The 23,587-nt window shown below is 36.7% G+C and overlaps 1 protein-coding gene across 1 annotated transcript; it reads left to right on the top strand.

Annotated features, from left to right (window-relative positions):
• Positions 1-2,589: 2,589 nt before the first annotated feature.
• Positions 2,590-23,383, top strand: Socs16D (Suppressor of Cytokine Signaling at 16D). The gene is made up of 5 exons (XM_089243224.1): positions 2,590-3,043; positions 8,764-11,242; positions 14,249-14,417; positions 18,015-18,213; positions 22,928-23,383. Exons 2-5 carry the CDS (start codon positions 8,948-8,950, stop codon positions 23,181-23,183), a joined length of 2,919 nt encoding a protein of 972 aa, XP_089099350.1. The 5' UTR covers positions 2,590-3,043; positions 8,764-8,947; the 3' UTR covers positions 23,184-23,383.
• Positions 23,384-23,587: the final 204 nt, after the last annotated feature.

Raw genomic sequence — 23,587 nt, 5'->3', positions numbered from 1 at the left:
TCAATGGCAACTGCATTTTTCTCATTTGGGGTGTTTAGCGCTATTTAAGCTTCCCGGAAATTTCACTAAAACATCACGGTGGGTAGCAGAGGCGTATTTACGGGGGGGGGGGGGACTTAGGCTTTGATTGTAGTAGAGCGGAAAATTACAAGAATAGCGACTCTAGGAAGAAAAAGATGTATAGGTTGGAGGAAGAGACGTCCACACATAGTGGAAGAGGATAGAGAAAATAGCCGGAGGGGTTCTGAAATTTAGAGTGAGATGATGATGATGCCTCCGCGGAAGAGCGGGAGAAACGGACCAGTCAGCAGATAGCGAAAAGCAACACATCGAGGTGAAATTAAACCGGATTGTGCGAGTCACGCACTACGTTTAGTTGCCTCTTTCTTTTCTTTGTCTTACTGCTCGAGCATGTGCAAAGCCTCCTAGAAGTACGTAGGAAGTAAGTAGTATCTAGGAGGCAGAAAAATTAATTTTGTGAAATTTTAAAGCTGAAATAACAAGCTTTCTCTTGACATAATTGACAGCATGTGCATTTTGACTGAAACGATGAGTTTGCCGAATACTAAAAAATGAATTCTGTATCGTGAAATACGAAACCTGTGCACGTCACTTTACTGTAGTGACCGTACGCAGGAGGGGGGGGGGATGATTGGGTAGCCCATACCCCACCTCTAAGCCTGCCTAAAAATAGAAGAAAAGAATTGATATTTCGGGGAACAAATGGGAATGTCAAAAGAAAATACCCTTTACATGCCACATTAACCAATATCTGCTAAGTTGAATGCTTTTTAAAGGTAGGTAACACAAAATGTCTCGGGAAAATGTTTTTTTGTGTTCCCCCCCCCCCCCCGCCAGCTTTCTGTGCCCTCTCAAAATGTTGATCCGGCGTTCACCCCCTCACCATACGTCCTGTATTTGTTGGGGACATTCCCATAAATGATTTGACCATCCTATTTTCATGGGAAAATGACCCGGTTTTCACGTATTTTCAACAAAGCTACTTGAATCTTTCTTCTTTGTTGAAATAAAGGATTGAAATTATTTGTTAAAAAAGAGTCATAAATGATATTACGATAATTATAACGGTAAACACAAGAACATTCATTCCGTATATTTGTCACGAATTGAACGTTTTATTTCGCGGAATTTATTTTAACCTACTGCAATTTCAACACCAGCTACGGCAGAGTGCTAGTGTTGGTAATTTACAGTTGTGCTTTTTTTCCTGCACATAGATAATTTTTCAGGGATTTATTTGGCAACTTCGCTTGTCTTTGGCATCGTTTTTGGCAGTGTCCTGTATTTTTCTCTTAAGCTGAGTTTTCCTAGAAGTAGAATTTCACGCTGCCCGCACCGTAGAAAACCTGCTCCTAGTAAAACCCGGCTTAAAGCCGGGTTTTACTAGGAATAGGTTTTTTTGCGCCACGGGAACCGAATTAGAGTATTTCGCGCCGGCAGAAACGTGTTACATAATCACGCTACGCATTTGTGTTTTCCTAGCGTGGCGCATCAGATCAGGGCGGCTATATTATAGTATATGTGTCGTCTACTCTGTCGTCTGCATGCTCCGGTTTGAAGGGAAGGGAAAGAAAACACACCAGAGTGAACAGAATATCGCCAAAACCACGGCGCACGACGCATTTGACTCGTCCGCAAGCAGTCGGCCAATCACGCCCGACGTAAAGCGCTGTCGTGAGCCGTATTGCGCTCTTTAGGAAAACAGATGCTGCTGTTCTTAAGCCGGGTTTTCCTAGGAGCAGATTTCTACAGCGCGAGCAGCTTGAAATCGATGATTGGTCAAAAAAAAACCTGAATTTCCGGTTTTCAACTAATCAGCATTTTCACGCTGCACACGGTGCAAAAGTTCCACTCATAGGAAAACGCGGCTTTATTGGTGAGTGGACGGCGTGTCGCGCTGGGCGAATCACGTTGCGCACGGCACAGGAAACCTGCTCCTAGGAAAACCCGGCATTAGCAATATGCAATATATACAGAAGACTGGATGTTGTGAAGATATTTATTATTTGAGATGTTAATTTTTTAAGGAAGGAAAAAACTCATCTCTGCCTCTACCGGGAGTCGAACCCGGGTCCCTCGATTGCCGGACGAGTGCTCAGTCTTCTGTATATCTTGTATTAACAAGTGGAGAGCGACATCCATGTCATATTAGCAATATGGTCATTCCATAGCAATGTTCAATATTTACTGAATAAAATATAGTCAGAGTTCAGAGTAGTCGAATGATATCATTCAACTCACTTTTATTCATGTTTTCAACATAAACCAAAAATATATAATTTAAATTCATTTTTTTATATAATATAATTATATTTAATGTTATATATATTTTTTAAATAATAACATTACAAAACTGTCTGATGAACAAATTAAAAAAAAAAAATTCCCAAGTAAAGTCGGGCCGCGTTCCGTCCGTTATCTTACCAACCAACAACCAATCATAAACTATTTCTTATATTTCCAGAATGTAGACACGCATTCTGATTGATCTAAGAATGAACGCGTCTCTTCTCCCGAAGCGCCCTCTATTTACGCTCATTCACTGTAGCGTTAAGTCGCGAAGCGGAGTGGAGAAAGAGATAGTGAAATAACTCGTCCTGAAATGAAGTATGAGAAGAAAACGCCGAGGGTTTTTTTTTTTAATATTTATTTTCCTCCGTATATTTCGGATTTCCCCTCCCTCTCCTTCTCCCTCCCCCCGCATCTCATGACGCGCTCTCGCTGCTGCTGCTGCTACTATTGCCCCCTTTGATATGCGCTACATTTTGAAGATCCGGATTTAATGGCGGATATTGATGTTTTTTTTTTTTTTCAGTTTTCTCTCAGTTTTTTTTTCTCGCCCAGTTTTTTTTGTTTTTGTGTTGTTTTTACTCTCGTTGTTTTGTGATCGGAAACATCTAAATTTTTGTGTTAGATGGTGATGATGATGCCCCGTCATTTCGCTGCCGTCTCTTCCACTGCTAATAATAATAATTTCACGGCCTCTTTAATAATAATCTGTTTCATGATTTTAAGGGAGAAGGTGAGGAAAGAAAGAACTATTATATTATTATGATTGTGTGATGATGAGCGATGCGGTTGGTATCGCCCTTGTGTGTGTTTGTGTTGTGCTTGTGAAATTGTAACACTGATTTCGAAAAAAAAAATGATAATAATAACGTGAATTTAATTACGTGTTTTGGGTCATTGAAATATCCGTGACTCACCGTTGGATATGTGTTTTGAAATATGGGTGTCGAGCACCCCCCTTCCCTCCCTATGTGTTTGTGAAGTTTAGCCTAATTGTTTATGAATTTAAGTATTGTGAAATTGTGGTCATACTTTATTGTTTTTTTGTTAACCCTGTACTAGTAATTGAAACACAATTGGTAACACACTTGTTAAATGACTATTTTATCACAACAAAAAATAAGTTTTAACAATTTTTTACGAAATGAATATATCAAAATAATTTATAAGCTGAATTTCTCTGTGCTTTCCATAGAATTGTAATTGTCAGTTTCACTATGTAACAAAAAGTGTATTTACAGGGTAGGGCCTTAGTAGGCCATAGCTTAGGGCAACAGTTCAGAAATGAGAAATCAAGAAAATTAGAAGAGTAAAAAGATCACCCCACCATTGGGGGGGGGGGGGTTCGCAGGCAGGCCTGGTGCCCCAGGTGTTAATCACCAGAGGGTCACCAAATACACTCTGTAACTGTTTCTTTTGCATTATATGGAGCGCCAAAATGTGTGTTTGTCTCCAGCTGACAGTATCTACAAGGAAACTGTGTATGAAGATACTGTCTATATAATGATATTTCGTTAGGTCCCAGCGGAATTCTTATTCAATAGGAAATGTAGCGCAAATGCTCAGTCTGTCTATAAAAATATTTTTCTACGTCCCTACAGTATCGTTATAGACAGGTTTCAATGTAGTTGCTGTCTTGAGCCCATAGATGATGAAACCATAAAATCTGCTTCTACCTGGGTGGAGAACAAGTAGTAGGTCACTGAGCAACAAAAATAGTGACCTAGAGAAGAAGCAATAAAAAATAAAAAACCTAAATAGCAAGGGAGATTAGGTTGGTGAATGAACAAAAGAATATATAGTATAACCAGGGCCGCAACTACGGGGAGCAGGTGGTTAGCTGCATCTTCTACATGGCAAGGGGGCACCAAAATGCCAGTTTGTCTTTGGTGCCAAAGTATCTAGTTGCGGCCCTGAGTGTAACAAGTGTGTGAACTCACTAATAATAACTTGTTAACAGGTGTGTGAATGACCAAATGAGTAGGCCTATGCAAGGATTTTTTTTGTACTCGTTTTGGGATCGAAAATATATCTAAATTTTTGTGTTAGGTGGTGGTGATGCCCCTGTCATTTCACTGCCTTTTCAATAATTTGTTTCATGATTTTAAGGGAGAAGGTGAGGAAAAGAAGTATTATTGTGATAAAGAGTGATGTGGTTAGCATCGCCCTAATGTGTTTGTGTTGTGCTTGTGTGAAATTGTTACACTAATTTCAAGAAACACTTTCATCAAATTTAATTGCATGTTTTGGTCATTGAAATATCTGACTCCCTATTGGATACATGTCTCAAATATGGGTGTTGTGTAGGGAGAAGCTTGGGGATCTATAAAAAATTTTTATTACAGAAACTCAACATCGCTACAAGCTACATAACACCCACAATGACATCGACCAGAGGAATGAAACATAAACAGGAAAGATCAGGATCTTACAATGGACATTCTACATGCTGCCATCTATTGAGCATTATTTACTTTAACATGTTAAACAATCCCCCCATGTCATATGTATTCTTCTATGTTATGCAGCAGTGAAACCTCAATATAACCAGGGGCGGCTTAAGCGATGGTGCCTTTTTATTATTTATTCCTTTGCGTTAACGAATTAGTTTCGAAATCGATTTTCAAGCTTTTCACTTTTATGAACACCCTTCGGTCCCGATGTGTTCAGATAATCAAGGTTCTACTGTATGTATTTCATAAAATTTTTAGAACTTCTTGATAATATTTCAATAACAAATTCAAGAAAACTTTGACAAGAAACTGGGACATTTTTCAAAACAGTTGGAATGAAGAAAAAACAATAGAAAAATAAAACTGACATGGGGACATGTAGTTACCCTATGCTGAAACGAATTTTTTAGCTGTTTGTAAAATCACCCCTCCCGACAGCGAGCTCTAGATCCACTCCTGAGCTGTGTATGCTCTGTTATCCAGGGTATTGGGGGTGGGGGGGATATAGCACTACTTGAGTTAAAGAAGTTCTGCCACTGTACAAGTACTTTCTCATAGAACCTGACTCCATTTTTCAAATAGGAATCAAAATCCGAATTTGTCAAAAAAGAAAAAAACCCAACTGAGTAAGCATAAAAAACTGACATTAACTTATCCAAAATGCATCTTTAAGTGCCAAAATGTTGCCGTGTTCCCTGCATTAGCCAGCATGCCAAGAAACATCGAGGGACACCAGCATGCTGGAGTCAAAAAATTCTTAATTTTCTGGACTTCAATAGATTCTTAAAAATCCTCTTAAATTGGCTTATTTGAAGCTTGTCTAACCTTGGATTTCAGGATCCTTCGTTTTTGTACGAAATATGTTGAAGATTTTGCAAATGAATTTTACATTTTTTTTAGCTACCATTAATCTTGGTTTATGGCAAAGCAAAGTTGTTCTCATTCATTTGATGGACTAAATAGAAAAATTAGTAGACTGCAAAGCATTTTTGTATTATTTTAAGAAGTGTTCAAGATTTTAATAAGCAGGGCGAAAAATTTTAAGAACTGCACTGGAAAACATGATGTGGTAATACAAAAGCGACGACACATATCTTCAATCTTTGAATATGCAAAACACAGTACTAAATTTGTATTATTTTGGCTGGTGATAATTAGATTAGAACGATAAATAAACTTTCAGTTTTCGTTATCAAACTGGACAAAACACATTTGCTGCATTGTAAACGCATTTTATTCCAATTTGTATATTTATTCTATGTTTAATATAGATTGATATCAGTCTTCTTCACAATGTATCATGTCATCCTTATTGAACCTTGCTTTTTGACATGTCGGAAGTGGACCAGATTCCTACCCTGTATTTTCCTGCATATTATATTGTATATGTAGAGGTACGTAATGTGCACAAACAGTTTTAAATTCAGTTTCTTTCCTAATACCATAGTTGAGTGGAACAAGCCCCCCCCCCCTCACCACATCCCCACAATCTGATTTCTTGTCAAATGTTACAAAACATCTATGTGTAAATCCACAGCGTCCTCTTGTGTAGGCTTTTGAAAGGCCAACAATATTGTATAAATAAATAATCTGCTTGGGAAATTTCAAGGAAAGAAAAGCAACATATAATCCACGGCAGTGTATTATCCACAGGATTTAATAATAATAACTTACCATGTGTTTCAGTAATCAATACATTGGTACACTAATTAATGTAATTTATTTACAAAACTAACATTACTTGCACACAAAACAAAGTTTACAGCTCAATCAAAAACCTTTACATTCAGACCCATCATTATACTCATCAGGCTGATAATATTTTCTGCAGATTGTCCGCAGCTGTTGATAATCAATATTTTTTCAATGTTTAACCACCTTTTTAAGAGATAATCCACGTATTGTATGGAAGAAAATATGCGGTAAATTAAAAAAAGCTGGTGTCCCTTGATTTTTATGGCATGCCAGCTTATGTGGGGGAATATAGTAGGCGACATGGAAATAAATGGGCTTTCCTTTGTTTAGGTATTTTTTTATAGTGTAATAGTATAAACTCTTGATTAACTGTCTTAAAATCTGAAAGTCAGGGTTGGCAAGGTTTTGGGCAGCACTGTAAAAATCCCAGTAAATACAGTTGACATTGTTACAACACTGTCACAACAATGTTATATCGACCTTCCATTACAATTCCCATTAAGACAAGTCCCAAAATTTACAGTAAAATCTTGTCCAAAACATTGACAAATGTATCAAAATATGGTATGAAAAGCGATAGTTTGTCCCTTCACTTATATAGGGTACTATCATAACAAAAAAATCCACTCACAGGTGAAAAACAAAACAAAAACTATCTTGTGAAGTCATTGATTTTCAAAGTGACAAAATACGAAATGAAAACAAAATATCTTTTCTTTTGTTATACTAATACTTCCACTACTAAAACCTCAAGCAGATAAAATAACTAATTTTAAAATTTATTAGACAATCTACTACCAATCTATCTATTAGTACAGCATAGCTGCCAAGTCTCCAGATTTTTTACTTTATCTCCCGGACTCTTGAAAAATTCTTTTTATCTCCTGAATTTCGCCTATGATTGTAAGAAATCTCTACATTTAGGGAAAAAATTATTCCCTAGAATTTACCCAAAAAAAACCACACTGCTGCTTCCTAAGCATTGTGTAAATTGTCGCCATTTTGTCAAATCACAAAAAAATATTTAATTTTTGAGGAGAAAACAAAATTTGCCAATCAACAAGTGTCAGTCTGACCTTTCGAAATCCAAAATTGGCATGATTGTGTGTATCTGCTCTATCCATATGTCCCATTTTGGTCCAGATGGAGATTTTTTGGTTTGCGAGATTTGATTTTTGAGAGGTAATTTAACCCAAGCACTTTAACCTACTGGTTGGCCATAATTAGCAATGGCTTGCATGGTGTCACAATTTTTGCAATGGAAAAATATCCCTAAAATTTCTCTTTTACTAATGAAAAATCCCTAAAATGTTTTGAAAGATCCCTTTTATATTTATTTTTGTACTGAATTTGGATCCACGCGAAAACCTGATTCTCCAAAGTTGGTAGCTGTGGTACAGTAATAATCTATCTAAAAGAGTTTTGTAAGCCTCTTTTATCAAGTTGGTAGTTTGTCACAAAGCAGAACATTTTGCATTGTTCGCAACGAAAAAATGTTCTACAGCAATAATTTCTTTATAGTGTTTTCTATGCATGAAAGTTCTTTTTTTTAAATTCTTCCCAAGATTGTTCTTCAGGAGCATTGATTGTTTTGCCACATATATCACATTTTTCAACATATTGTGCTTCAGTGGGGATGGTTCAAAGCTGATAAAATCTTTTTGATAAATCCTATCTATTTTTTATAATAATTTTTTTTTCCGTTTAACAGTTTTAATTTTTTATGTGTATGGTTTTTGAGGCAAAGGTTTTGGACTGTTTAAGATAGTTTCAAACATTACAGTAAAAACCATGGTATATTTACCTATTCTATCATACTGTGCAAAACCTTGTCAACTCGGGAATAGTTAGTCAGTGTTGAGGGCTCATTGCAGAATAATGACGAATAATTTTTCTGCAGCGTTGCAGAATAACTTTTTTCCTTGGAATGTTCTTGTACGAAGAATAAAATTTTAAATGGTCGAAATACTCTAGTAGAGAAGCTTCTTAATCACGGGTACAAACTAAAAAATAGTTTATGATAAATTGATTATTTGAAAAGGCAGAAGAATATAAACTGATTATACTGAAGTACACTGGGAAGCAAAGATTCTCTCTCTCTCTCATATTTTAGTTTACTCTAGGTGCAGTCAAGTAAAGAAGTTGAAAATATCCGCTGTTCTACTCTGACCATCCAAATTTGTGTTGCATGGGAAAATATAAAACTGCGATTGATTTTACTTTTGCGATAAGAGTTGAAAATGTACTCTGGATGCAATAAATGTTTATATGGATCTCTGATATTTCTTTTCTTCCCCAATTTTAGATATGAAACACGTGCATATGCCTGGGAACACATTTTTTGATTGGTTCAAAGTGAAGAAAAAACAAGGTTCATGGTGAATTCAACGACAGCTACATTTTCCGTCTTGTTACAATGTCACTCCTCCGCTGTGTAGCCATCTTCGAGTTTTTTCCATTACTCCTAATACTTTACCTTTATAAGCAAGATGAAAGTTAGCTCGTCCTTTACCTGCTGCCCTTGTTCATGGCCTTATTTTCTAACTCTGTCGTACATATCCGGTACTGGTAGGAAGAGTTCGAACATGGAAGAAACGCTCAAGCCTACGTCGCTGTCCTTGAACTCGGTAGGTCAGTCTATACTGCCATCTCAGTCACCTCCAGGATCTATGAATACACCATCTGATGCTGGGGAGTCACTGAAATCGCCCAACATGAGCACTGACAGTGGATTTGAAGGTGAGAACAACAGGCCTCTGCTCCTTACAACCATGCCTTCTCCTTCCAAGGACACAATCCTGAGTTCGTGGAGCAGTGAGGTGTACAGTCAGGGCAAAGAAAGGATGCATTTTGATGGCTCAGAGTTAGCCAGCCCAAAGTCACCAAAGAAATCTATCGACGACTCTGACTTTAATGAATCTCCCTTCGACAAGAAGCCTGTTCCTGGTGTTAGTGAGATGCAATCGGAAAGTGACAATGAACTTGAACTTAAATCGGAGCACAACTGTTCATTTTTCTCCAATGATCCGTCGTGGAACGATCATAAGAATAGTCACCTTTCCGATCATGTTTGTGTTGGCGGGAGATTCGGTGTGCGTTCTGGTGAGTTCTCTGCATTTGGGGTGTGTATTTCCCAAAGTAATTCCATCTCAGAGGATCATTGTTTGAGCAAGAATAAGGAACTGAATGAGTGCTCAGCATGTCAAAAAATGATTTTCATTGACAGCGAGGATCCTGTGTATTCTAATCATAATGATGCAAAGTGGAGTGGCAGGTTAGCATCTATTCACGAGGACAGTGATTGTGTCATATACGCCGAAAATGAGATAGGAACAAACAGTGAAGAAGATTATGATGCTCGAAAACTAGACACTGAAACAGACACTTCGGATGAGAAAATATTTGACGGTGCTTACAGCGATGAAACTCTTAGTGCTTATTACGTTCCTTCGGCAGTGTCCGTCACCACGGAAGATTATCAGCAGCCGTCAAAGGTACTTGAGAGCAAGATGCTTGTTGTCGATATGGAAGAACATTCAAGTGAAGATGACTCCAATAGTTTGTGTCTATGTCATATTGGTATGTGTAAATCTTCTCATTGTCAGAGGGAGAGGTCCCGATATACAACAGTTCTCAAACCAAAAGCGGTCAGGCCATCTACAGTACCAAACAGGGTAGACTATCACAGCAGCCTCGAATCATTACACGGGCAGCAGCATTTAGTGGCAGCTATCGGGCAGCACCACCATAGCAGACTGTCAGCATTCCATGAACGTCCAGCTAGTAGTCTTTCACAAAATGAGGGTATGCAATATTTTTTTAGCCGCTCATTAGATATGCCCACTTCTTCTGGGCCCACAATCAGGCAGACGTCTTCGCATCTCTCTGTGGAAGCAGCCTCTGATTGTTTAGCTACCAATTCTCGTATCTATACCGAATCGCACAATGAAGCTTCAAGCTTGAACAATATCGATGCTTTATTGAATAGTTCATGCAGTTGCAAAAGTAATTCGTCTACGTTAAAGAGCTGTAGCAATGAAAAGAAGGGGAGTTCGAAAAGCGTTTCTGGAACCAAACAATGTGATCTTGAGAATTCGTCAACCAAGCCAGCAGTCAACTGTAGTCCAAGAGCCAAGCGCTTTAGCATGCCATGGGATTTGCTATGGAAGAATGAGGGAAGTAGAAAGTCCGTGAGCGGTACCAGTGCAACAAACGAGCCAATCCATATGACTCTGGAAGAAGTGCATACCTCCCTTCAAATTCTGACACCACAGGAAACCAGTGCCAGTGCTTCTCGGAAAATGAGTCATTGTAGCGAGAGTAAAGGCAGGTCATCTAGTTTACTTGGTGCGTATTTGCGAAGTAAGAAGAGCGATGTAAAACAGAACTCTCAATCTAAATCTTCCGTGGCTGAACAAAAGTACCAAAGAAAAAGTTTCCCAGTCTTCATTAAAAGTGCATTTAATAGCTTATTTGGGATGAAGAAAAATAGTGCGTTAGGACCACCGCGTTTTTCAGCTTCAAGATCTGAAGATGAGCTGACCTCCCATACAACAGCAGCAGCAAACAAGTCTAGTCCGAATACCAGTCCTTTTTCGAATCGTGCCCTGCCGCCACTGCCAGTCGGGGGAGAAGATACTGCTGGGTGGAATGCTGTTGAGGATGACCATTGGACGTTTGACACTAGTCAGTTACAACAATACAGTGACTCGAAAGATTTGGAAACAGAGGATTTTGCACAACGGCAGATGGACTATGCCGCAAGTATTGAGAAAGTCAAAGACGTGAGTATTAATTTCAGTGATCGTGTGTGTTAATTTAGTTTTTATGAAACTGTTTCAGATTTTTTATCGTGAAATTTGTATGCCTTTTTAAATTGATTGGTAGAATTTCATTCTCAACATTCTCAGATTTCTCATAATTCATGAATGTTACCTGTTCTTTTAAAGTCAATCTTTTATTTTAATTCAACTTAAGTTAGGACATAACCTCAGGCACCAGGTTGTCATGACACGCAATATGTCCTATGTGATTGCTGAATGAGAAAAAAAATACCCATGCTTAAAACAAATTTGTCAAGCCCTGAACCAAGTTTTGTCAACACCTGTAGCAAAGGTGCTTAGCCTCTGGTCAGACGGCTAAATATGATCCTCAAAATAGGTTCCCTGGAACCACAGGCCAGCTGGAGCTGGCCTGTGAAAGCAGGATCATCGGCCCCTGGATCAAGCAATGCTCTAAAGTTCCCCAGCACGTTTAATGGTGACTGCTATGTTTCACCTAAGGTCTCTTGAACATCAAGAATCTCCAGGCCATTGCCTAGGTAAACCCATGCATTAAGGCAATCCTGAATGTATCTGAAAATTGTATGTGCAGGTCTTTTTTTGAATTCCCCTATATCTTCCCCCATATACAGCAAGGGTACACTAATTGCCATCTGCAAAGTAGTTTCAGCCCAGCTCACTCCATGCCCTTCCTCCTCCAATGAAAGTTAGTCTTCCCTCAGTATTCACAGTTTTTGTATTCTCGATCATCTTCCTGTTTATGGGAAACACTGTTTCTGCATTTTTTTCTGATATCTGAACAAAATATGAATTACTAGCTGTAATACCCGGCGTTGCCCGGGTTTTCTTCAATGAGGCTTTTTGGATCATGCGATATCTCCCCCTTTTTTGAGGGACATGCAAACCGTGTCTAAGTTAACCAATATGGCGACTTCCAGCGCGACTCATGAAAGACACAAATCTAGATTTAAAGAAACGTAGAAATGAATATATATATATTTCCCCCCCCCCTTTTCTAAGGGTGCTAAGTATTTTGATCCCCCCCCCCCCCCCGTTTGACCTTCAAGTTATCCTTCTGCCTGTTTCAGCTTACAAAAATGCTTAGTTAATTAGTTAAAGCTATGGAATTTCTTCAATGTACTTTACGGGCCCATAATTAATTTTAAATATCCTAACCCCCATGAATTTATGCACTTGAATATTAAAAGACAATACGGAGCCATTAATTTTCATGCTTGAGAAGACATAAATAAAAAGTTGAAATCAATGTTATTGCATGAATATCCAACTCGAAAGTAGGCCCGGCTAGTTAATTCATATTTTATCTCCTGGGCTTCGTATATCTCTAAGCCCAGAAACTCAATATTTCAAAAATTGAGTATTTAATACAATTTTTAAAATTACTGATGTGACAGAAAACCCCACCAAATTTCCGCATTTCTATATTAAAATCGGCAATTTTAACACTGATTTCTATGAGGATCATCCTTTTCCTGACCCTCAAAGCGATGCTGATGATGATTATGACGTCATTCAAAAAACCTCATTACTGGGAGTATTGAAAATGTGGCAAACCATTATAAAGGCATAAATATTGTACATATACATATATTTACAGGATTAAAGGAGTGACAAACCATTGTAAAGGCATATACATGTCTAAAACTCATTGCTAGGGAACCACGGTAACCAAAGTAAACGTTCGGAAAGTGATTGTTGAGGCCCAAAAAACATTGTTGCCCTACGGTTTTTTGCCCATTTAGGGCATTTGCCCTGCTCTGATGAAATTTTAAAGTAGCCTATCGTTTAAGTCGGGCCCCATTTGGTATATATGCAAAATTTGGCAACGATCGATCTAAAATTGTATATTTGTATAGAGAACATACACACACACACACAGAAAATCAATTTTATATATATAGATACGATGGCTCTCTAGGCTTTTCTAGTGTTTCCGAAAAATTTTCTTTGACAGAAAAAAAAACTTAACGTATTGACTATGCACACTAAAACTAAGTCAATTGCACATCATTGAGGTGTCAGTGAATCTACCATGCAGAATATCCTCTACATGTTTTAACACAACATATCACCCAGTCGTTTAATCAGGATATGATGTGAGCATTTAGTTACTTTAGCACACTACTTAAGTGTGGTGATTGTGCATCTAATCAAAGAATATCAAACGTCTCAAGTTATAAATAAATTACACCATCATTATCACTATCATTTGTGTCACTTCTGTAGCCGTGGGAGCTATAAATATAGAAACAGTTAATTTGTTTTGGAAAAACTCTTTAACTTCAATTTGTGTCTGTGGACACTTTATATTTATATAGTGTCAATCAAACGATTATAAAAGACATTTTCAAGTTCGGTTGACGAAAAATGGATCGATGATAGGAACATAGAAAAAACCAAATTAATTAAATAGCAATCAAACATTGACAGAGGCGAAATTAATCGAGATCACTTCTGCTGAAACTGAAGTCGTATTCCCCATGAAGAAGTAGGAGACACAAGTTCAGTATGAGCATGTTTAAATCGTCAATGTATTGATTCGATTGTCAACATTGACATAGAAGTAACATATGGTAATACCAATTCTCTGCAGTAGAAAACTTGATAGATGAAGCGCTGCCAATACTCTTAACATATTTAATTAAATGAAGAATAAATGTCAACAAAACATGACTACTAAAATCACCCCTCCCCACCGATGCTTCTTTGTACCTCAGACATATCCTGCTCTTTTCGTTATATACTTAGAAAACAAAATTTTATGGTTTTGGTTGTTCATGGATTTTCTGTATTCATGGGGACTGTTGGAACGCAACTCCCCCGAATACAGAGGGCAGACTGTATGTTATTTATATTTTCTGTAAAGCGTGGATTAGAACTTTTGTGCATGTTCGAAGATCTCTTGATTGCTGAAGTTGGAATTAAATTCAAGTAAAATTTGCAGTATTGAATATAGGCCTAATTATTTTTTCTTTCTTTCTATCCTAGTGTGGTTGGTACTGGGGTCCGATTAGTGGAGAGACAGCTGAGAAGTTGCTTTCTGGTGAGCCAGATGGCTCATTTGTTGTTCGAGACAGCTCAGATGAACATTACATCTTTAGTTTGACTTTCAAATTGAATGGTCTAGTCCGTCATGTTAGAATTGAACATGATCATGGTTGGTATCTTTGTTTTATGCAATTACTGTATAATATAATTGATGCACATGTGTCAAAGATATTCAAAAATTGTTAATTGGCATATTGGTTTTTAATTTAGCTGTCACATATTTGTGTTAAATTTTTTTTAATTGCTTTTTTTCTCAACATTTTGATCAGATCAAGGAGGGCCTGCATGCATTTTTTTAGGCAACCATATCTGTGGTTTAATAATTTTTTATTCAGATATGTGAAAAATACAATAAAACCCCTCTTAACAGACACCCCTCAGAAGCAGCCAAACAATAGTTTTCCCCTGGTATAATAAATGTATGCATTTCAAACCCCTGATTATCACCCTGAGATCACCCCTTTTTGCAGTTTACAAATTTGTTTTGTTCTGCCAGTGACTTCAACCTTTGAAGACCGGACACATCACGCTTCCCATCTCGGAAAGATATCGAAGCGTTCTTGAAGGATGGGTGTATCTTAAAGGTTTTATTAAAAACAACGTAACATGACCACCTCAGACAAAGGCAGCAAAAAAATAAAAAATAAATTATATAAAAATGATCATCAACCTGAAATCATATAAATAAAATCTAAACAATCAATGCCAATGGGCAATCGAAATTATAAACAGTCTGCCAGTAATTGTAAAAAAGAGGTTTTACTGTACTTGAATATTTCTCTACATGGAAAAAACTTCTTATGTCCATCACTGACAGAAATTTCCAGTGCTAGCCGGATATTTGTGTGCTCTCCCATGTATGCCTGTATGTATGTGAAACATTAAAGAATTGACTATTCATTGCAAAAGGTTACCCTACAAATGTCTCAAAACTTGCTGTTCGTGAAGTGTGGAAACAAAAGCAAACATTTCAAAACTTGTTGCATTTGGCAGTGATTATTCATCAATAATCATTGCAGGGCAGTTTTTTTGGACATTTGTCTGGTTCTGACAAACATTTAGAGTATCATATCCTTCATATCGGGTCCTGCTTAGTACATATATCATCCCCTTCATGCCAGATGCATGAATGTGTAAATCTCCAAAACGTGGGGAATGAAGTTTGAAAGTTACTCTATCCATGTAACTCTGAGTGTCATGTCCCTAAAATGCTTTATAACATGTGTTTCAATAGGGGTTAAACGTTCATGTTTCTGACGAAACTTAGGTAGCAAAATAAGGGATCCAACCAGCTGATGAACCCAAAAGTGAAAATTCGCGTATTCATGCTTTTGGCGTATGCAACATTTTGCTGAGATATGTCTGAAATTGTAGATTTATATTGAGAACATGACTTTAAATCCCTTGCTTTATTTAATACATGGGTGACAGGCTCACAAGAAATCTTGTAGCATGCTCGTAAGCAAGTGTTATGGGCACAGAGATCTCTTGACTGTATATTGAACTACTTCAAATTGGTACATTGAGCAGTACATTTGTAGATGTACAATAGCGCTCTAAAGCCTATCAACAACCATAAATATGCCTACAACGTTTTTTTTTTTTTTTTTTTAAATTTAGTGTCTAGTATTCGTAGCATGAAAATGTCTGGTCCACTAGGGATGTGACAAGTCCAGGCACCCACATGGTCAACAATGTGTTGCAATGTTTTTAGTTTCACTTCTAAGCAAAAGTCCAAAAAGCCATTGTAATTTTACATGGTTATATGGATCATTCCCAAAAAAAGTGTACAAACGGTTTCCGAAACTTTGTAATTTTTTTTACAAAATTTCTTATCACTCTGGTAGCAATTTTAATTTTTTTCTAGTTCTTCATTTAATTCTCTGTCATATTGCATTTCTTAATTTGTTTCAGATGGTATATAATTTTTTTTAAAATCAATTGTTTGTAGCAAAATCTCAAAATCTGCATGTCCCAGCTTCAAAAAAGTGTAGAACAAAGAGACTTGGTGCAAATTTGGAATTTTTTTCAGAAAACTTGGAATCACATTTTATATATGTGCCATAGATGAACAAAACTGACGATAAAGTTTGAAAAAAAAATGTTTTTTTTTCTTATGAAAACTATTTTTTTGTTTGTGTCCCAAAATATTTCCCATTTTAAAATGTCCACTCTGTTATGGTCATTTGGGAAATATATTTTTATACCAGATTAAAACTGATAAAACTTTTGAGCTCCTTGAAAGGTTCACTTTTAATGCTTGATCAAAAATTTTGGATCTGACTTTTGCAAAACAGCGTAATATTCACGTTTTGTCTTTTACTAGATTTTTCTCTGTCAGATGTCAACTCTGTTACATCATTATCATAAATTATTTTTTCATCTATATCAGCATCAAGTGATAGTACTTGGAGATATGCTTCAAAATATAACAAAAGTTTTCATTAATAATTTAAATTTATAAAGAAAAAAATAATAATTTAGGCTAATTTGTCCACTCTGTTACATCTTCCAAAAACTCAAAGAATGCAACAGAATGGAAACTATGATTTAAAGTAAATTTTTTCTTAGTTAAGAGGTTTTGAAGTTTTAAGATAAATTTAATAAGTTACCTGTTCATTTTGAACCCTTTAAAAAATTCTCCATTTTATGTTTTCAGTTAAATGCAAAAGTAATAGTACAGATTGTTAAAATCACAGCCACGCACAGATCCAGGGAGATGTGTCGTAATGGATATTTTAGTATTAGTAAAGGTCGTTATGACATTACATCCTGTATTTTATGGGACAGAACCTTATTTTCCTTTATTAGTTTTGTTTCCAGTTCCAATTTCTATCCCCCCCATCCCATCTGAATGGATAATGTGAGAGGCATAAACTTGAGTTTTATACCATCAAATTACCATTCAATTTTAACAAAAAATTTTGAAGTTAAAGAAAAATCATCCTGATGATATAATATACGAGTCCAGTGTCCACTTTGACTAGAATTTAAACATTTCACCAGACCAAAATTCAAACTACGAGGGATGGAGGTGCATGTTTTTTGAATGTTCTCATGGGGTTGACGTTTTTTACAGGTTATAGAGGAGTCTCTGAGTCATCTATCACATTTTGTATATAATTTTTGAGAAAAAAGTCTATTTGCATAGCCTATTTGGAATATTTGAGACATCTTTCTCTCAGTTAAACATTTCTGTGCATTTTTTTGCAATAATGTCCACTGTTACTGGAAGCATTTTTGCAGTTCATGGGCAAAAAATTTTAGGAACACTTCAAACTAAGATGTTAAATTATAAATAACCAACCCATTGAATCAACCCTTTTTTTGGGAATGACCCACATGTTTATGTAGCACTTCAAAGCAGTATATGCCAGAAACTGTGATGTATGTTGCGGGAGAATTTTAACAAAAGAAAGGAAAAAAAAACTCTTCCATAGAGTGTATGTGTAAAAAACACTGTTGTGGGATTTTTCACCACAGAAACATTTTCAGTTAGCCAAGATCTTGTTGCAGAACAATCAATGCAAATAATTCTGCTTTGCGGATGTTACAATAAAAGTATGTAATTCAGTAAATTTCTGGTGTTATAACAAAAGTTGTTTTTTGTGTTTATAACAATTCTGTTTTTAGTCCGCTTAAGCATAAAGCTTAGCTTTGCTTTGTTTTCCATTTTGTAATCTCAAATTGTTATTTTTTATTCTAGGGAATTTTAGTTTTGGTTGTCTTCAAAAGTTCAGAAGCAACACGATAGTTGATTTTATAGATAGTGCAGTTGCTCACTCTAGGAGTGGGCGGTATCTATTCTTCTTACATCGAAGACCTGTTTTAGGGCCTATGAGAGTTCAGCTTTTACATCCTGTATCTCGCTTTAAGCAAGTCCAGTCGCTTCAGCACTTGTGTAGGTGAGTAGTAATCTATTAATGATTTACACAGTATATTCAAGTAATATTTTTCTATACGCTGGTAAGTAATCAACTTATGTAGTCAATCATTATTTCATGCATCAACAGCTTTATCTTAGCAGTAGGAATATGCATTTTACAGATATGTATTAAATTAATCCTTTCACTACCACATTATGAAAGAAAATGGAATAATTATCATGCCATTTTTTTGGAGGGTCATTTTAGTTCTAATTTGAAGCCTCTTAAAACATTTTTTTTTTCAAAAAAATAATTTAGTACATATTGGTACTTAATTAACCTAGCACTGGAAAGCTTTTTTGGCACCCACACATTTGCAAAAAAATGAAAAAAATACTAATTCAAATACGGTAAAACGTCGATTAACCATCACTACCCGGACCAAGGCTGTGACGGATAACCGAATAGACGGATAACAGAAACCAAAAGTTTTACAGTAACATGATTTCACTGCGGGCTTGGGACGAAAATGAAAATAAAATCATTTAAAAGCAAATAATACATATTGTATTTAATTTTACACACAAAACTATCAATATAAACTTCAATATAAGGTCAGCCCAGGCAATGGTAATATTGAAAATAGCATCCTTTATGTTGTTTCTCTTCCAAAATTCTTTGACATTCATGGCATCATCAGATGAAAGCAAGCCTTCAATAAAAGCTTTTCTGTAACATCACACTTCATATTTTCAATTATGTTCTGTTCCATAGGCTGGATAAGTGGAGTTGTATTCTCTGGGAGAAAGAAGCATGTTATTTTGCCATCATCACTTATGAGTTCATAAGATGGGTGTGTCGGGCACTGTCCATTAATAGCTGTGCTTTTTGACCATATGAGCTCTAACTTGAGACAAGAAAACGTTGTGGAACCATTCTGGAAAAACTGTTTGGTCTATCCACGCACTTTTTCGGGCATAATTCAAAGGCAATGCGTTCATATTTAAATTTTTGAAAGAACATGGTTTTTGGATTTACCAATTACAAGCAGGGAGTGATTTATGATTGCCAGTGGCATTTGCACAGACCATTGCAGTGATCTGATATTTGTGGACCTTAAAACCTGGGGCTGTTTTTTCCATATATTTTTTTGACAGATAACAAAAACTGATGGTTAAATGAGTGACGATTAATCGAAGTTTTACTGTATGTAGAATAGTACAGTTGCATTAATATGAGGCACGGTTCGAAGTTAAGGGTGATCATGTATAAAAAATGAATGGCAGTACCGATTGTTTCTCGCATACATAGTAGCATTACTTGGTCTGTTGGGAATGTAACAGACGTATTGTCGTCTGCCTTCGTAAGACAGTTTGTTAAAATGAGTGTGGTAATAACAAATCCCGCCAGTTGTGAAATTGTATCAGTGATTAGGTTTCTAAACACAAGAGGACATAATGCTGCTCAAATTAATCATCAATTGTGTGAAACATGATCCTACCGCAATGAGTGAGGGAAAAGTGAGGCAGTGGTGTCGTGAGTATAAGGAAGGCCATTGAAATGTTCACGATGAGTAGAGGAGTGGCAGACCTAGTGTCCGGACTGACTATCTCGTTGAGCGTGTGAATGCAAAAGTGAAAGAAAATCGTCACTTTACGATGAACAATCTTTCTCTAGAATTTCCGGAAGTTTCTAGGACAACATTGTTGAGAATCATGACTGAAACTCAAGAGTTATCGGAAACTGGACACAATGGGTACTGAAAATGCTCACGGAATTGCATCGGCACTTGCTTTTCTCAGCCACTTTAACCACGATGGAGACAAATTTCTTTCCGATATCGTCACTGGTGATGAAACATGGATTTCATCAATGCTGAGACGAAACAACAATCCATGCAGTGGCATCATTCTGGTTCACTTATTACCGCAAAAATTCAAACAAATACAGTCTCAAGGGAAAATCATAACATTCACGATAATGCACATTCACACACGGCTGCATGCACTACAGGAACAATTCAAAAATTCGGATGGAAGATTTTTGATCATCCTCTCCCCCCCCCCCCTCTTCTAACATCTCAAAAACTGGCTTGAGTCTACACGTTTTGAGGAAAGTAAAGAGTTAAAAATCTCAGTGCTAAACTGGCTGAAATCCCAGGTGGCGGAATTTTATGCATAATGTTTGAAGAATTTGTTTCACGATATCAAAAGTGTTTGGAATAACATGGTGATTATGTAGAAAAATAAAGTAATCGTGTAAATTTTTTTTTGAAACCATTAATAAATTTGTCATTTTTTTCAATTGTTTTAATTTCATTACTGAGATTGCTTCCTTAATTTTGAACCACGCCTCATATTTATTTTACCACAAAGAAAGCCATAATTCATTTCATACGTTTGTTAGGGAACACTTTGTGGGGGTGCAGTGTTTTACTGTATTACATTGTATTACATTTTTCTGTAATGCAGTAAACACTTTTATAGGGGTGAAACATGTAAACAAGGTTATTTTCAGGACTACTTATTGTCACTTTTACCTTTGTAATAAAAACATCCCATATTGACTGTTGTCTTTCTTCTTTTTCCCCTCCTCCCTGACAAACAGTAAGGGTTACGCTTTGTAGTAAAGTGAGCTTCCTTCCATGAATGACAGAACTTATCCTCAAGAGGTTTGTGGTAGGGAAAAAAAACCACTGGTCTTTGTCAAAGAAAATACTGATATGCAAATCTATCTAGTAGTGTTTCCCAAAGTGGACAAAGAATAAAAAGAGCATGATCTAAAGGTCCGTATAACATAGGATGCTATGAGTTAGCTTGAGTTGGGGGTTGATGAGGAAAAAAAATTCTGAAGAATGGAAATTATTATAGACCAGAAAGTTTGGGAGCCTCTGATCAAGAATTATGTGGGTCGTAAAATAGGCATCCTGGAACAGGGCATGTAGGCTACTTCACCGCACACCAACTCTTGTTCATATATCACCATACTGCAATTTCCAACCAGAGGAGTTGCATGGGAAATGAAGGCTCCATCCATTGGTGGTCGCCCCAGGCTCGGTAGGTAAAGAACTTGCTTCTAACATTCGATGCCCTGATTCGAACACATGGACCTTGATGGTAACCTTTATACTTCAGTAGGCTGAAAACTTTGATGGGTCACCAAGCCAGACTTTTCAAGGGTCCATCTGCAGTGAATTTGTAGTGTGAAAAAACAAAAATGATGAGAATCATCTTGGACTTCAGGGCTAATGCCCTGTCTGCCCCACCCTTATAGGGGCCATCACAATGCAGTATACAATTACTGTGTAGTATTTTAGTCAGTCTGCATTGACAATGAGCGATTCCTTAGGATAATGATATTCTGTAGATGTTTAAAATTTTTAGAATTAAAATATTTAATAGAAAATAAGATTTTTTTTTAAAGTTGTTACTTTAAAAACATATCAGCTTAAAGCCCCACCCCTTATGTACTCTAGTGGTAACTATATAGGAGAAACCAATTTTTTTTTCTGGATTTAAGAAACAACTGCTTATAAGAATTGAAATGGTTGAACCAAATGTGATTCTTATTAGCTGCAGCTATTGTATTTAAAAAAACTAGTTGTCCTGCACTTCTGCTATCATCTGGTAATTGTATAGTAGTTATACAGCCTTCATACTTCAAAATACCAACACCCAGCAACATATGTTAGGGATGATACTGGGTTAAAAAGTAGTGGTAAAGTACATCAGAATAGTGGAAAGGTTAAAAGAGTGGTATGAAAATTTTAGTTCGATAAAACACTATCAATTTATTTATGCCAGTCGCTTAGAGTATTTAAAGTCAGTAACAATATTCATTGTAAAAAAAAGTAAATGAGCCTCCATTTGTTGTGAGGTATCACTTTTCATTTCTGTTGGTAGTATTTTTTCCATATTTTGGGGTCATTCAAGTATTACGTCAGCATCAATGGGGGGAGGGGGTTCCAGATTTGCTGACTTTTGATGACAGGGGGGGGGGGGGTTTAGATGATGCTTACATCATCAACCACTCTTTATGAAAATATGAAATATTCTTAATGGCATCTTACTCGGTGTGCCGAAAACAAGAAAAATCTTTCACTAGTTTGTGGGCACTTGAACTAACATCCTCCCTAATGATAAATCCCTTACAGAGCCACTTCAGCTATCTCGGAAATGAGCCCCTGAGCTCTCCCCCTCCCCTTTCCACATACGTTTCCGATCCCACCAATATGCGTTAGGAGTTAGGAGGCAGTGATGGTGGAATTTTGCTGCCGAGAGGGGTGGGGGTCAAAAATGGCTAAAAATTTGCTGAAGTAATACTTGAATGGCCCCTTTCAACAGAAGTCTGAGAATATAATTTTTTTAAAAAACCTTTAATGGATATACTGTATTAGTATGTGAAATATAAGTGGGGAGGGGAATTATATAGACATTATGCGATCAAAAGTATCTCATCTATAAATTAGGTGGAGGGGTGGGTCCATTTTTTTACCGCAGCTTCTATGATGAGCACAACTCTGATATCAGGCAATTTACTGTGGCTTAACGCCTTTCCAGAAAGAAATTTAGCAAAAAATAAAAAAAATGAGTACACAGAATTCCTTTGTTAAACCTGTAGCTTCTATTGCCTCCCCCTTCCAGGACCATTCCATCACCCACTTTGGGAAACACTGATGTAGTATATTGATATTTTAAGAAAATGTCCTTGATTATTTACAATATTAATTTTTTTTTCTTTTTTCCAATTCGAGATTTATCATTCTGAAGACGTTGAGAAGGGACCTAATAGAATGCCTGCCTCTGCCTCGAAGGCTCAAAGACTACCTCAACACCCCTCATTATTATTCTGAGGAACTTGCAACTCTCTCGCTTCAGAACAAGAAGCACCCGGACAGTTCCACAGCCAGCAGGAGCTCTTCTAGTCAGCAGCCACCTGCAGTTTGCGGTAACAGCAGTGCCAGCAACAGCGGCACGGTCACTCCAGAGGGACAGCCAGGCAGCGGATGATGCTGGCAGCATTTAGGCAATGATCGTTATTTAACTTATGGTATCGGCTTCTTTTTATCATAAAAAAATGAAAATAAATGCACAACACAGGAACAACAATAACAACCCAACGTGATTGAGAGGGAGCATTTCAGGAATTTAGTTTATGATATTACTTTAGCCATAGCAGAATGACGTGGGTGGATGTAGAGTGCATGTGGAAGAAAAAAAAAGAAATTTTTTTATAATTGTCAGAATGCTTAAGTATGTATGTGGTGAGAATGTGCGTGTATATGTATACCAAGTGGATGTGCATATTTTTTTATGTGTGATCCACACTCATGTTGTAACATATATAAATATATAAATAAATTATATAAATATCTACATGCACTATTTGATGAAAATCATGATGCATTTCGAGT

This window comes from Pholcus phalangioides, unplaced genomic scaffold (genome assembly GCF_987345545.1).
Source record: "Pholcus phalangioides strain wild (caught in Gottingen) unplaced genomic scaffold, Ppha-v1.0 ptg000015l_1, whole genome shotgun sequence".
Lineage (NCBI taxonomy): Eukaryota > Metazoa > Arthropoda > Arachnida > Araneae > Pholcidae > Pholcus > Pholcus phalangioides.
The sequence above is the reverse complement of the archived record's forward strand: the minus strand, read 5'-3'. Positions and strand labels throughout refer to the sequence as shown.